Source organism: Akebia trifoliata, chromosome 7, assembly GCF_017979445.1.
Source record: "Akebia trifoliata isolate Shusen 1 chromosome 7, ASM1797944v1, whole genome shotgun sequence".
NCBI classification, from domain to species: Eukaryota; Viridiplantae; Streptophyta; class Magnoliopsida; order Ranunculales; family Lardizabalaceae; genus Akebia; species Akebia trifoliata.
Genome location: NC_141381.1, coordinates 27,060,512 through 27,075,412, shown reverse-complemented (window position 1 = coordinate 27,075,412; position 14,901 = coordinate 27,060,512). Strand labels below are relative to the sequence as shown.

The following is a 14,901-nucleotide window of genomic DNA, read 5'->3' as shown; positions in this document are numbered from 1 at the left end:
GTGTAAACATGGGGCTAAACATTTCGGAATGGGCTGATTTTTGGGGAGAATGATCTTCTAATCATAGAGATCATCCTCATCAAAAATCAGCCCATTCCAAAACTTCTAACTCATGTAGGACAAAAAACGTTTGTTAAAGTGTGTGGTAAAACTTAGGGTGCTGAACATTTCCCATATATATATATATTTTGATGTGTGAAGTATCCCGAGAAAAAACAATCTATGATTTTATATACAGTCACGTGGAAAGAGTATGGTGTTGCCACGTAGGAGGTGGACAAGGAGAAAATCATTATTCTTAAAATATATTTGTTTGTAAGTAGCTAGTCCATAGATTTAGTCGTTGTTGTGCAGCTGGTTTACTTTCTTCTCCACGTTTTAGACTCTTAGTTCTTTCTTCTGAGTTTCTTTCTTTCTTTCTATCCATCAAAGTTGTTTGTGTTTGTGTTTATGTTTATGTGTCTAAGAAACCTACGAGATGACGATCACATCCACGCCTAGCATTAGAGATGGGTGCCTCATGATACGTGGTAAGGTGGTTCTAAGTTGTGTTCCGGCAAATATTGTCACTTCTCCGGCAAGTTGTGGGTCAGCTTTTATCGGAGCAACTTCAACTACTAGAAGTTCTTACCATGTTTTCACTCTTGGTGTTCTTGAGTAAGTTTCTGCTTTGTTTGTGCATATTTTTCTTACATACATATATTTATGTGTAATTCTGTTTAGTTTGCTTAATATTTTGAATGTCAAACTAGGAATTGATGGATTTAGATGGTTAAATGGGTAGAATAATTTAATGGGTAATTTTTTTTTGGTGGTTATTTTACTGTTTTTCACTAAATTTGAGAGTTTGGAGAGACAAGAAGATCACAATGTGAAGAATTGCTTGAAAAAAAAGATGCATTCATGCATGCTTAGAATAGGGCTTTAGGTTTTGTCAATTTTAATATAAATATCTTTCTTTTATTTTATTTTTACAAATTGAATTTATTTCAAAAAACATAACCATTAAGTCATCTCATACAACAAAGGTCTTCATTTTTTTTTCTTGAGGTATAAAACTGGGTTTCTATGTGGGCATTGCAGGGGATATAGATGTCTATCTCTCTTCAGATTCAAGATCTGGTGGATGATACCGCGTTTCGGAAAATCAGGAAGCGATATTCCCATCGAAACCCAAATGTTGCTATTGGAAGCAAAAGTAGATTCTGCTCTCAATGTAGAAACAATTGATTCAACTACCCAAGACACTTTCTACATACTGATATTACCGGTATTAGATGGTGAATTTCGTACAAGTTTGCAGGGTAGTTCTACCAATGAGCTTCAATTATACATCGAAAGCGGTTAGTTTGTTGGTTGGTCTTTTAGTTTTGTTTGTGTTTTGGGTTTTTTGATTTATATTCGATTGTCTCATCGAAACAGTTTGTTTCTACAGGGGACCCTAATGTTCAAACCTCACAAGCTCAAGAAGCTGTTTTTGTCAATTCGGGGGATAACCCATTTGAGCTCATGAAGGAATCCATTAAGTGGGTTTGCTTCAAACATCAAGATTACCTAATTGATTTATCGTTAAATGATATACGTCATTCTATTATGTTTCTTTAAAGTAATTGAGTTACTATGTTTTAAATCATGAAATGGGTGTAGGATATTAGAGAAACACAAGGGCACCTTCAATCACATTGAGAGCAAGAAGGTTAGCAAAAACCCGAATCTTCAATTTATATTTTATGCATGTTTGTGAGCACGGACAACGCAATGAAATTGGAAGATTTTCTCGGGTGAAAATTATTTTATTGAAAAAAATGTCTTTTTTTGTGATTTAATTGACAGATCCCAGCAAACTTAGATTGGTTTGGGTGGTGTACTTGGGATGCTTTCTACACTGAAGTCAATCCACAAGGAATAAAAGAGGGACTTGAAAGGTTCTAAAATAAAATATGATATTTCAATCTTTATTCAGTCTAACATGACCAATAACCCAGTCAAGAGACATGATTTAATAATCTTTTTTTTTTTTTTTTTTGCAGTTTATCTACAGGGGGCTGTCCAGCAAGATTTCTGATCATTGACGATGGTTGGCAAGAAACAGTAAATGAATTCAAAAAGGAAGGTGAACCGCTCATTGAAGGGACACAGTAAGTGTTATTTACCAATACTTTCTGCTACCCTTTATGTTGGGTCGTCTTTATAGATTGGTTCTAATCCCCCTCACTTGATCTTGTGTTGATCCATAGGTTTGCAAGTAGATTAGTAGATATCAAAGAGAACAAAAAGTTTAGGGACATAAAATTTGGTAGTACATCCTATGATTTCAGTGAGTTCATCAAGGCTATCAAAGAGAGATACGGATTGAAGTATAGTTCTTGATCAAACCACCAAATTTGATTTTCACTAACTTTCAGTATTTATGAACTAATAAATTTATTGGATGTTGTAGGCGTATTTACATGTGGCATGCCTTGCTTGGTTATTGGGGTGGGCTGTTACCATCATCGGAAGCATTGAAGAAATACAACCCAAAGATCGTATACCCAATTATGACTTCGGGTCACACGGGGAACATTAGAGATATTGCCATGGACAGCTTGGCGAAATATGGGGTTGGGATTATAGATCCTTCAAAGATATATGAGTTCTATGATGACCTTCATGGTTACCTTTCTAGTAGAGGTGTTGATGGAGTCAAGGTAGATGTGCAGAATGTAATAGAAACTCTGGGATCCGGCTACGGAGGACGGGTCTCATTGACCAGACAATATCAGCTGGCCCTTGAGGAGTCAATCACGAGAAATTTTGAAGGAAATAATATAATTTGCTGCATGTGTCACAACACAGATACTATTTACAGGTTTACCTTTTTCTTTTCTTTTTTCAGATATATATATATATATATATATGATAGCTTATAAACCAAGTAGTAGGATCTTAATGAGTAGTTTGGTTGCTTTCAGCTCAAAAAAGAGCGCCGTTGCCAGAGCATCAGAGGATTTTATGCCGAGGGAAGAAACATTTCAGACCTTACATGTTGCATCCGTTGCATTCAACAGTTTTTTTCTAGGGGAGATTGTTGTACCGGATTGGGACATTTTCCAAGTAAGATGAGATACATTGGGTTACAGTCTTTGAATTTTGAGTTGACTCAATTGTGGTCTGTAACAAATGACCGATCTGTTGGAGAGGGGGGGAACTATGAATATAAGAGGGTCACAGGGCTTAACTAGAGTATGACACACCCTAAAGTGGAGGAAAATATATACTCAACACTCCGGGTGGAAAGAATCAAACCCGTGACTTAGACGAACCTAGCGCTCTGATACCATGCTAACCAACCAACTCCAAAAGACCGATCTGTTGGAGAGGGGGAGAACTATAAATATAAGAGGGTCATGGGGGCTTAAATGGGGCATGACACACCTGAGAGTTGAGGAAAATATTCACTCAACAGTCTCGCTCAAAACTGAGGCTTTAGTACTTGTGAATTTCAGAAATTAAGAGCATTTCTCTCTTAATCTCAGAGCAAACACGAAGCAGCAGAATTCCATGCCGTGGCTAGAGCTTTGGGTGGATGTGGGGTATGTGTAAGGTAAGTAGAAACCACTAACAATTAAGATTCCATCCCATTAATAGAAAGCTCTCTCTCATACTAGGCTTCTATTTCTCTCTCTCTCATAGTGAGGTAAGTTGTTTACTAATCCTCTCTGCTCTATAAAGTGACAAACCAGGCATACATGATTTCAAGATTCTCAAGAAGCTAGTCCTTCCTGATGGAAGTGTTCTAAGGGCAAGATATGCTGGCCGGCCTACTCGGGATTGTTTATTTGAGGACCCCGTCATGGATGGGAAAAGGTGAATTTCCTCAAGTATATATTTTAAACTCCAATTAATTAACTTCAAAGAAGTACATGAGTTTCACTATGGTCACTACATGAATTGATCTTGCAGCCTACTGAAGATTTGGAATTTGAACAAGTTATCGGGAATTATAGGCGTTTTTAATTGCCAAGGAGTGGGAAGTTGGCCTTGCATAAAGAAAGATCAGAGCGAGCTCGTGTCTGACTTTAAGCTTTCGCCCATTTTGGGCCGTGTCAGTCCCAACAATGTTGAATTTCTCGAAGATGTTACTGGTGAGAATTGGACTGGTGATTGTGCTGTTTATGCCTTCAATTCAGGTAATTTTCCAATCTCCCTTCCTACCCAAGTATCGTTTCTCACTATGTTACCCAATTCATTGGTACTAGTCCGACCCATGAATTTTGATTGGGTTTGGCAAACCAAAGCATGGGTTTGCAACAATTTTTATCTTTTTTTCATTGTTTATTTTTAGAATTTGGATTATTATATCAATTTGTTTCTATTTTAGAGTTTTTTAACATTATAGTTGTACTTGTAATTTATATTCTTGAATTATATATGGGCACAAGCAAACCAAGGAACAAATTATCTCTACTTAACCCTATGAAATGGGTTCATTCTAGAGTGGCGAACCACGGAACCAAATTCGAACCAAGTGAACCGATGAACCAGGTAATATAGGTTTCTCACATTTTGATTTCATGTTTTAACCAACTACATGGTTCATCTTTTGTTTCAGGATCTCTTTCCAGACTATCGAAGAACGAAAACATTGAAGTAGGTTTAGGTGTTCTACAATGCGAAGTATATACAATATCTCCAATTAGGGTCAGTCTGTCAATCACCTTTATGGTTCATTTTTTGTCCATTTCTCATATTCCAAGTTACCAAAATTTGCAAGGTTATTGCACCAGGAATACAACCTAAAGGTTCACTTTGCACCAATTGGATTGGTTGACATGTATAACTCAGGAGGAGCGATTGAAGCACTAAACTGCACCAAGGATTCTTCAAGCTGTACGATAAAGATCAAAGTGCGAGGTTGTGGTCGTTTTGGAGCATATTCGAGCACAAAGCCAAAGTATTGTACTGTGGATACAAAAGAGGAGGCATTCGATTACGACGCTAAGGTTGAGTTCTTGACATTACAACTTCCACCTTATGTTCAAGATGAAAGCAATGTGCGAGAAATCGAAGTTATCTATTGAGGTTTCTGCATCAAAGTAATTTGCATCTATCTCTTGTTATGCTTTTAAAATTATTGCATCAAAGTAACAAAGTTCAGTTCCTATGAGAAGTGTGCTCATGGCTATTTAAAATATACTATAAGATGCAAGTTAACTAGTTTGAAAAAACAAAGTATCTTAAATTGTTTCCTACTTTAGTAAAATATGTATGTTGCAGTTAATTTGTTAATTAAACATATCTTGGAGTGGATTCTAACCACATTAATTTGAAGTGTTTAAAAACATGATCTGACGTAATCTGTATAAGATTACGAAGGAAAAAATTCTAAGAAATTTAACAAAAAAATTTGAAAAAAAAAATTGCCATTGAATTTTAATTTTAAATTTGAGAGTTTTTGAACATCTACTATCAAGATCAAAAAGATTTTTTTTTCTTTTAATGTTTTCTGTAGAATCTGAGTTTTTACATGCAATATAAAGGTCTGTTTGTTAGATTTGCTAATTTGATTGTCCATGTGGGTCCAATGACCCTTAGTAAGATTTGAAATCTTACTGTATAAGTCATGGTAGCATGATTCATAAAGTAAGGTTTATGCAGGTAACAACTTGATAAAGTAGGGGAGTTTTTGTAATAAAATTGCAACAGATAGGTCTGCCCGGTAAATCTCTCGTAAATAAGTTCTAAAAAGTTATCTTGAGCACCCAATTAAAGCTGAAGCCCATTACATCATTCCCATATCATGATGTAGTTGCCTGACAATACCACCCCCAATGTCGAACGGACCGAGCCTATTATGGATCCAATTTACGACTAGACCTGATTAATCGTTTGGGCCAAGCCATGTTAGGTCCAATTCATATTTAGAGCTGGACTCAGCTAGGCTCGTCAGGCCACCCAACATTGGCCAGATATCTTACATCCTTATTTAGAGAGCTGTTATCGGCACCCCAACTTTTACTTATTACACCCTAATTAAAAATTAAAGAAAATAAGGTTAAGAACTAGTCAAAGTTGAGATGCAAATCGAAGCTCTTCCGTTATTTCTATCTTTTGGGTTTGAGATTTTATACGAGTAAACAACAACTGATTGTTTGAATGAGTGTTATAATTAATTTTGTAATGTTGAGATTATAATTTGACCCAAACCTTTATAATGTTTGATGAGTATGTTTTAATGTTTAACTGGGGGATGATAAATACTTTAAGAAATTGGGGTGTAATAAGTAAAATTGGGGTGCCAATAACAGCTCTCTAATTTCATCTATAATATGTTATAGCTAATTAATTTTATAAAACATAATGAAGAAAAGTTGTGGGCCGCGCCGGGCTGCACGTAGGTCAAATTTATTTGGGCCAGACCCACTTGAACCAACCCAAAGCCTGCCCATTTACAACCCTATCCAGTATCGATACTCAGGTTACCACCAAGACTCATATAATATACGTAGGGCACTGCATTGTCCAATCACATTTGACTAATTGACCATCAACCAGGACTATTTATAATTAGGTATTTTAAAAAGAGGAAATTATGAAAAAAAAATTTATTATAAAAAAAAGTAATACATTTTTTATAATTATCAAATAGAACCCAAATTGCCACTTTAAATACCGAATTAAAAAAAAAATTAAATAAAATTTCAACACTTAAAATGCTGAATTAAAAAAAAAAAAAATCAAATTTTGATCAATTTCGATTTTTGAAAAAGGAGAAATGCTAAATTTTTTTACGCATGTCCTATCACGTGTTGGCTCATAGCCCAACAAACATTTGATATGTGGCTCAATGACATCAACAATAAAGAGAACTTCTTTCTTACCCAATGCCCACATATTTATTTTTAAGATTTTGAATCTTAAAAAGGGTCGTTGGGGCCACTTTGATTATCACATTGATAATCTAACAACCTTTTAAATTTCATGAAAATATTCATATTAAAAAAAAAAATTAAAAAAATATTGTTTTTTGAGCTTGATTTAAAATGTTAAAAATAAGTAATCACCGAGCACCTAAATTCAACGGTGAAAAATAATTATTTTTTAATTTTTTTTTTCTAAGTTCATATAATTTTGTCCTCTACAACTCCATTGCATCTGATCATGTTTTTGAATACCATAAGGTGATCAAATTAGAAAGTTTATTTTTTTATTTTTCACTATGGGCAAGAGAAAGAAAAGGGCGTTGTTTTTTAATGTTAAATAAACATTATTTTTGGCAACACCACTTTCTCTCTCCTGAAGTGAACTTTCTAATTTGATCACCTTGTGACATTAAAAAACATGATCTGATGCAATGGAGTTGTAGAGGAAAAATTTATATGAACTTAAAAATAAAAAAAATAAAAAATAGTTATTTTTCACCGTTGAGTTTTATTTTTAAATTTGGATGCTCGGTGGGCATCCATTTTCAACACCTTGGATCAAGCTAGAAAAATATTAATATAATTTTTTTAAATATGAATATTTTCATGAAATCTAAAAGACTGTGTTATTGGATTTTCCATGTGGAACCAATAACCCTTCTTAAGATTTGAAATTTTAAAAAATAAATATGTGGGCAATGGACAAGAGAGAGAAGCTCTTTCTATTGTTGATGTCATTGTGCCACATATCAAATGTTTGTTAGGATGTGAGCCAAAAAATTTAGCATTTATCTCTCTCTCTTTTAAAAAATTCGACATTTGAATTTTGTTTTTTTTAAATTCGATACTTAAAGTGCCGATTTGGATTTGATTTGATAATTATAAAAAATGTATTACGTTTTTTTAGATTTTTTAATAATTTCCTCTTTTAGAAACACCCTCATGTTAAATTAAAGAAATTAAGTTTAACCCTTGCAAAATGCAAGGAGTCAATGTTGTTTTTTCTTGATGATTTAACAATGAAATTTTGATTTAGTAATGAATAATAATTTTCTGATGCCCCCTCTAACGTACGCCCCTTTGCGGCCCCATCATAGAACGTATATCCTTAGCCTTGAGATATGTAGAATAATAAATCTATTTCTTATGTATCCCGAGGTAAATGATTTACAGTTCTGTAATGGGAGCGTATATTAGAGGGGGCATACGATTATCAAGACTATTTAGTAATTTAAGATTTTGAAAAAAAAAATCAAAATCAAAATTTCACCGTTAAAACATCAGTAAAAATAATGTTGACTTATGGTCAAGGGTAATCCTAATCTTGCATTTGTTAAGGAGGTAAACCTAATATCACCCATTTAATAGGGGTATTTCTAAAATACCCTTTATAATTTTATATTACGTTTAGGTCAACTAACTCTACGACGTGGATTAATTAGAGTGCATGGAGATTTGTGTCCGACAACATGAACTAACCTACTCGCCTTCACTCGCATTTCTATTTTCTACACCTTATCCGCTCTCTCTCTCTCTCTGCTTCAACCCACCATGTCTTCTGCAACTACACCTATCTTCAAGCCTCTATCAATGGCAGACGCCTGCCTAACTTCTCTCCCTACTCTCTTCATCTCCAAAACTTCATACCCATTTCTCTCTCTCCCTTCAAAACCCATAAAATTCCTTCACCTCTCCTCCTCTTCTTTTCCTTCATATCTTCCCATCAAAAACAAGAATTCTTCATCAAATCTAATCTCCATGGTTGCCTCCACCTCAGATTGGGCTCAACAAGAGGAAGAAAACGAAGTCCAAGAAGATGAAGCTAAGTGGGAGAATCAAGAAGAAGAGGGGACCGAAGCTGTTCTCTCGGATTGGGAAGGTGAGAGCGAAGGGACTGCAGAGGGGAGCATCGAAGAAACCGAAGATAGTGGTGGTGACGATGGGTTTGAGCCACCCGAAGACGCCAAGCTTTTTGTTGGCAATTTACCATATGATATCGATAGTGAGAAGTTGGCTCAGTTCTTTGAACAAGCTGGGATTGTTGAGATCGCCGAGGTATAAATTTCTTCACTTTTAATGGTTATTGTCTCTGTTTTTTAGCCAATTATGGTTGAATTTTGAAGTTTCAATATATGGATTTATTTCTGTTTTTAGGTAATTTACAATAGGGAGACTGATCAAAGTCGTGGGTTCGGGTTTGTCACGATGAATACTGTAGAACAAGCTGAGAAAGCTGTGGAGATGTTCCACCGTTATGTAAGTTTGTTTTTTTAGTTCAATTTAGTAATGGCTGTGTTATTATCTGATTGAGTTGTTTTGGGGGAAAATTTATTAATTTTGTTGCTTGAATATAATATTTATCTTTTCTGTTTAGATATCTTTTAGACAAAAAATATACATTTTTCGACACTGAGTGTGGAAATGTACTTGTTTCAAATAAGTGTCAATCTGTAAGGTTTTCGTGCTTTGCTGCAACATCTCTTGTTCATTTTCTCGAATCTTCTTTAGTTTGATATTTTGATGGTTTAGGTTCTTAATGTCTATTCAACTATAATGCAATTATAAAACCCTTTTGGGACTTCATCTCTTGGTACTAGTAATATTAGATTGGCTATTTGATACTCTTAAATTTTTATTCTGTAAACATGAATGGGTGCTGGTTTAACTGCACTTCTTGTATAATTGTTGGTAGTAATATTGGTTTGCACCTATGCACTACTGGCAATCCATCAAAGAATTGATTTTTGTTGATACCTTGTTATTTTCACATGCAAGACACGTTGGCATGTGACCAAAGAAATCTTAGAGTTATTCAAAAGTGTTTATCTCATTTTTAATGTAAATCAACTTATCTAACTGCATTCTTTCTATATTATGCGATCTCTCAACATGTGGAACCAGGGGCTTAATGTCTCTGACACTTCGCATTGCACTAGCATCTGACACCAACACATACACCATTTTGTCTATCCAGGGTTCTACTAGTTGTAGAATAAGATTGAATGTGGATGTCTTTTTGTCTCTGAGTTCATTGTGTCCAACTCAGTAAAAAGTTAATATCATAGTCAGCTACATCAACTTTGAGTGAGCTAGTATATTTTGATAAAGAAGAGCATTAGTTTGGTATTGCACCCAACTCATAAACTGAGTCAACTGAACAGAGTTCTGAGACCATCAATTCACATTTGAACATTGGAGCATACTTCAGTTTGATAGTTGTAACCATCCATTAAGTAAGATGATCCTTGTTCTGTTTAACATCATACTGGTGATGACATTTTTTATTTGGTACCGATCCTTTGTATTTATAGAACTTGAAAATCATTTTTTAATTCATTATTGTAAATAGTGGTTTAGGTTTATCGTAAAAGTGCTGTGGGCGGATGATGCAATTAAACAAACAATAGTTCTTAAATCTGTAATATCTAATCTTCAAACTAGAAGAACTGATTGAGTAATTTATGTTCAGGATTCTACTATACTTCGTAGTCTAAAGGATTTGATCAAAGTGTAAGATATATTATAGCATCTTTCCATGACCTATATCTTGAAGATGCTCTTTTATCTTGTCAAGTGGTATTAAAGTTGCTTGATTACTTGTGTGATTTGTACCTATTTGTTAAGTTCCATTTATTTATGTTTTGATTATAATGTGCCCATTTATATAATCCCCAACTACCTATTTGCTAGTCTTGATGAAAAGCATGTGTTGTCAAGAAGTTTTTTAATTGTCCTAAAAGTTTTTTGAAGTGATCAGAAAGTTAAGTTATGGGTTTGTTAAATTTTTTTCAAATTCACCTGTCAAAATGCCCATATTAGAGTGTACAAATATCTAGATGCTTTTGCTGGGGGGATATTTAACCTGCCTGAATTTTTTTCAATATCCCAATCTCATTTCCCTAAGTAACCAAATTTTGTACAAGTTTGGAGAAGTCCCATCTTCGCATGGACGCATCGCTATTAGTATTGGACTTGGAGGGTTGTCCTTTCAAAAGGAATATATACCGTACTGACCATATATTTTCATTTTTATTTAATGGCAGGCTAAGGTCGCATGACTTGTCATTGTTTATGGAGAGGATTCAATTTTCTTGTGTGAAAGATATTGCACTTACTAGTTTAGTTTCTATTGCTTCCCATTCTCTTACCTTTTACAAGCATCGTAGGTCTGGTATCATTGGACCTCATGTTCGGGGCTGAGCAGGCCCTTCTCTTATCTTTGTTTTCTTTATCCTTATGCCATATCAGTTCTAGTGGTATAGTTATTCTTCCCCTATTGGTGTGCACTTATCCATCGTTTGCTCTTGTTCACATCTACTCGTTGTGTGACAAGAGGATGTGGCTGGGACAGACATCGATCTTCGCTTCTACAAGGCCTAGTCGACTCTTTGTATAATCCTTTTATAAAGGGATCCGAAGCCCCTCATTTGGGGTGAAATCGGCCTAGATGAAATAATGGCTCTTGCAGAGGCGCGTAAGCAAAAAAGGGCTCCCTTGGTGAAAGGAAGGAAGGGAAGGGCTGTTTTGATGAGTCCTCAGCAAGAACTTATGGAGATGGAGCCCACGGTTTAAGAATTCCTAAAGAAAGATTCCTTGCGCCATGCAAAAAGCCCGTGACAAGTAAAGCAAAGGGTTAAAACCCAAAAAGGATTGATCCTCTAGCCCACGAAAGAGTTGAACCTCTTTTACACCTGACAAAAGGGTCAAACCTCTTCTACCCAACAAGAGGAGTCCAACCTCCCATCCTGGCAGAGAATCTCCTCAAAAATAGGGAGGCTGGATGGGCTAGAATCTTCTCTCTGGCCATAGTCTAGGAGCCCAAACTATGTGATTGAATAAATCCTCCTCTATCTGTTGCGGGTCGAGGGCTCCTTCTCCTTCCCCTTCTTCAAACTCCGATTCGTATTTTTCATATAGAAATCTCTGATCAACGATAGAACAAAATCCATTTTGCATCATATCTAAGGGATTCCTTGGTTCGGACCGAAGAAGCAATGTCACTCGATCATTATCAAACTGACTGCCCAAGTCTTCATTTGTAGGACTTTGTTGGATGGGCCCGTGCACGTAGGCTTGGGTCTTTCATTCGGGCCTTCTTAACGTGCGTCATTTGACAACTCAGTGCATGGATGTCACGAGTCCATTGGCATAGGCTTAGGCCTATTTCGTAAGTGAGCAGTCTTTGGCAGGCCTGGAGATTTTTTTAAGGGGAGGGAGTAGAGGTCTAAAGCCCATATTACACGGGTCTTCTCTCTCTCACACACACACACACTTTTTGAAATTGCCAATATAAGGGATAATTTGTCGGGTGTAATTTATGAAAAAAAATTTACAGGTGTTAAAAGGAAATGCAATTTCCCAGGAGCTACTCTAATGATATTAATGGATTTCATCTCAACTCTAATCTAGTAGAATATGGTTTTCATCCACAATATTTAATGTACTACACTACTGCTTAACAGTTATCTATAGTTTAGGTGGTGCAAGTTACTCAACAAGTGTTAGTGTGAGATGTTTCTAAACGACCAAAACAAACAGCACTTATATCTTTGGAAAATAGTGCAATTCAACTCCATTTTCCTCTTATCTAGTTGCCCTTGCATCAGAACAGCTTATGATGTTCGTTTGTTGGATGATAAATCACACACAATTTGAATAGTTTCAGTACATCATGTACATGAAGGCTGTTACTTCAACATAAAGGTTTAGAGGGGGTGTACCATGGCCTTAGTGGGTAGTGGCCACCTAAATCAAAGAACTTCCTGGGATGAGCTGCTCTTGGAACTTGGAAGTTGATGCCTACGCATCAAACCCCCTTGGGTACACCAGTGGCACTGTTGTGCACAATGCACACCCACCCACCCACATATATTTACATTCATTAAAAAACTATTATACATATCGCATATTAAAATAGCAAATGAAACCAAAACATACATTCAACTTGAAAAAAATTATTTCATAAAAAAAACATTGTGTATCAAGGTTAAATATCATATTAATCAAATTCTAACTGTCAATTATTCATATTCCAAAAGGCATGCTAGAAAGTAAATATTCATTTGGTAGCAGCTAGAAAATGGTGAAGAATCAAATACACTTTTCGTCGATGATGACTCTTGCACTGAAAAGAAGCTAAAATTTATGGGGTGATGTCTTTGAGAAGGAAAGCATGGTGACATAATCGGATTTCTCAGGCAAGTACGCTGTACCTTTACATTTCGGTTCTAGAGCCCAACAAAAAAAAAAAAAAAATCAGCGAACCGCAACAATTGGGTTCACAGATTTGTTGGTAGATGGTCCATTGTATTCCACAAACCCCAAATGAACTGTACGGTGAATCAGTTCACACTTCAGAATGCGAGGAAAGAATTTGGTAACTTGGGGCTAAACCCATAACACCACCCAAGAGTTTTATAATATGTAGGCAAGACCTCCTCAAAATCTTCTGTTCTCATCAATTTACCTCTTCCACTATTGTTCTATCATTTTTGTGCCAATGTTCTATATACTATTATGTGACTAAAGTAGACATTTAATGAAACTTCAATGGTTTTATTCACTTGGTTGAGAGTTCCCTTAATGTTTGAAACAGGATATAAATGGAAGGCTATTGACAGTAAACAAGGCTGCTCCAAGAGGGTCTCGGCCAGAACGTCCCGCTCGAGTGTTTGAGTCTGCTTGCAGAATCTATGTTGGGAACCTGCCATGGCAAGTTGATGAGACTCGTCTAGAGCAGGTGTTCAGTGAACATGGTAAGGTCGTGGATGCAAGGATCGTTTGTGATCGGGAGTCTGGGCGTTCACGTGGGTTCGGCTTTGTAACAATGTCCACACAGACCGAATTGGATGGGCGTTCAGTAAGGGTAAATTACACTTTCTCCCCCTCTGATTTGGCATAATTCTAAGTCAACCTCCTAACATTTTGACAGTTGCACTTACCTCCTCTATAATTAACTAACAGGCCCCCTTCCGTCTACTTGCCATCAATCAAATAGGTAGAAAATGATTTTTTACATTCTATAAAGACCATTTTACCCTTTTCAAAATGTTATTCTTTTTAATAAACAAAAAGTATCTCTTTGAAAAAATGGGTTCTCTTTTAAGAGTGTGAATGCTTAGAGAGGGACATTTTTATAATTTTGAAATTTAACCATTTTTTTTATTAAAAAAATAAAATAAAATGAGAGGGTTAAACGGTAAAATGACATCTGAACTTTAACAATGTCTATGAAAGGGGAGGTAAGTGCAATTATCAAAATGGTAGTGGGTTAATGTGGAATTATTCCAAACCATAGGAGGTCAAAGGCTAATTTACCCTTTCGTTAAAGTATAAATCCAGGGTACATAATACAAAATAGAATTGATATATTTCCTTAGACATTGTCAAGTATTTGGACCCTTATTTTATCTAAGGTCAAGAGTTAGGGTTCTCTTGACCCCATTGTACATGCCACATTAGCGTCGGAAAAATTAGAATTCCATACAAGTGGGATTATACCTTAATTATATAGTTTTATGTTGCAACCTTAAGAAAGCCAAAACCTGTTAGTATTAAGACTTGCAAATATTGTTAAATCATCATGATTTTATCATAAACCCTCTTGTCTATTTCCAAGATTCTTTTTCTTTATGTCATCTCTTTGTTGAGCAAACAACCTGAATCCATGCTATTGGTTGTGCAGAGTTTGGATGGGAGGGCAATTAGGGTGAACGTTGCTGAGGAGAGACCAAGGCGTAGCTCCTTTTAATTCAAAGAGATCTAAGAGCCTTTTTTGAATTTCTTGTAAGTCTGATAGGTTCCTTTCTAATGGAGTATTTCTAGTAATCAATTGGTTTTTTGTTTAATTTTGCATTAGCTAGTGAAGGGAAAGTTTTCGATTAGGAGTTGAAAGTCTTTTCGTAAGATGACCTTTTACTTATTCTCTTTCTTTAATTAGTTTGGTGTGTTTATGATCACTCAGTATCCATTTCTATGTGATTAAAATTTATTATCA

At 35.6% G+C, this 14,901-nt stretch overlaps 2 protein-coding genes across 2 annotated transcripts; both read left to right on the top strand.

Moving 5' to 3' along the window:
- The first annotated feature begins 347 nt into the window (after positions 1-347).
- Positions 348-5,176, top strand: LOC147398680 (putative galactinol--sucrose galactosyltransferase 2). The gene is made up of 14 exons (XM_086447938.1): positions 348-657; positions 1,084-1,343; positions 1,436-1,526; positions 1,648-1,696; positions 1,834-1,925; positions 2,031-2,138; positions 2,238-2,357; positions 2,441-2,851; positions 2,955-3,096; positions 3,519-3,586; positions 3,715-3,849; positions 3,946-4,172; positions 4,595-4,683; positions 4,770-5,176. The coding sequence occupies exons 1-14, from the start codon at positions 479-481 to the stop codon at positions 5,061-5,063; spliced, it is 2,265 nt and encodes a 754-aa protein (XP_086304064.1). The 5' UTR covers positions 348-478; the 3' UTR covers positions 5,064-5,176.
- Positions 5,177-8,408: 3,232 nt separating this feature from the next.
- LOC147398679 (28 kDa ribonucleoprotein, chloroplastic-like) lies at positions 8,409-14,901 on the top strand. Its single transcript, XM_086447937.1, has 4 exons — positions 8,409-8,960; positions 9,060-9,161; positions 13,501-13,753; positions 14,561-14,901. Exons 1-4 carry the CDS (start codon positions 8,457-8,459, stop codon positions 14,653-14,655), a joined length of 954 nt encoding a protein of 317 aa, XP_086304063.1. The 5' UTR covers positions 8,409-8,456; the 3' UTR covers positions 14,656-14,901.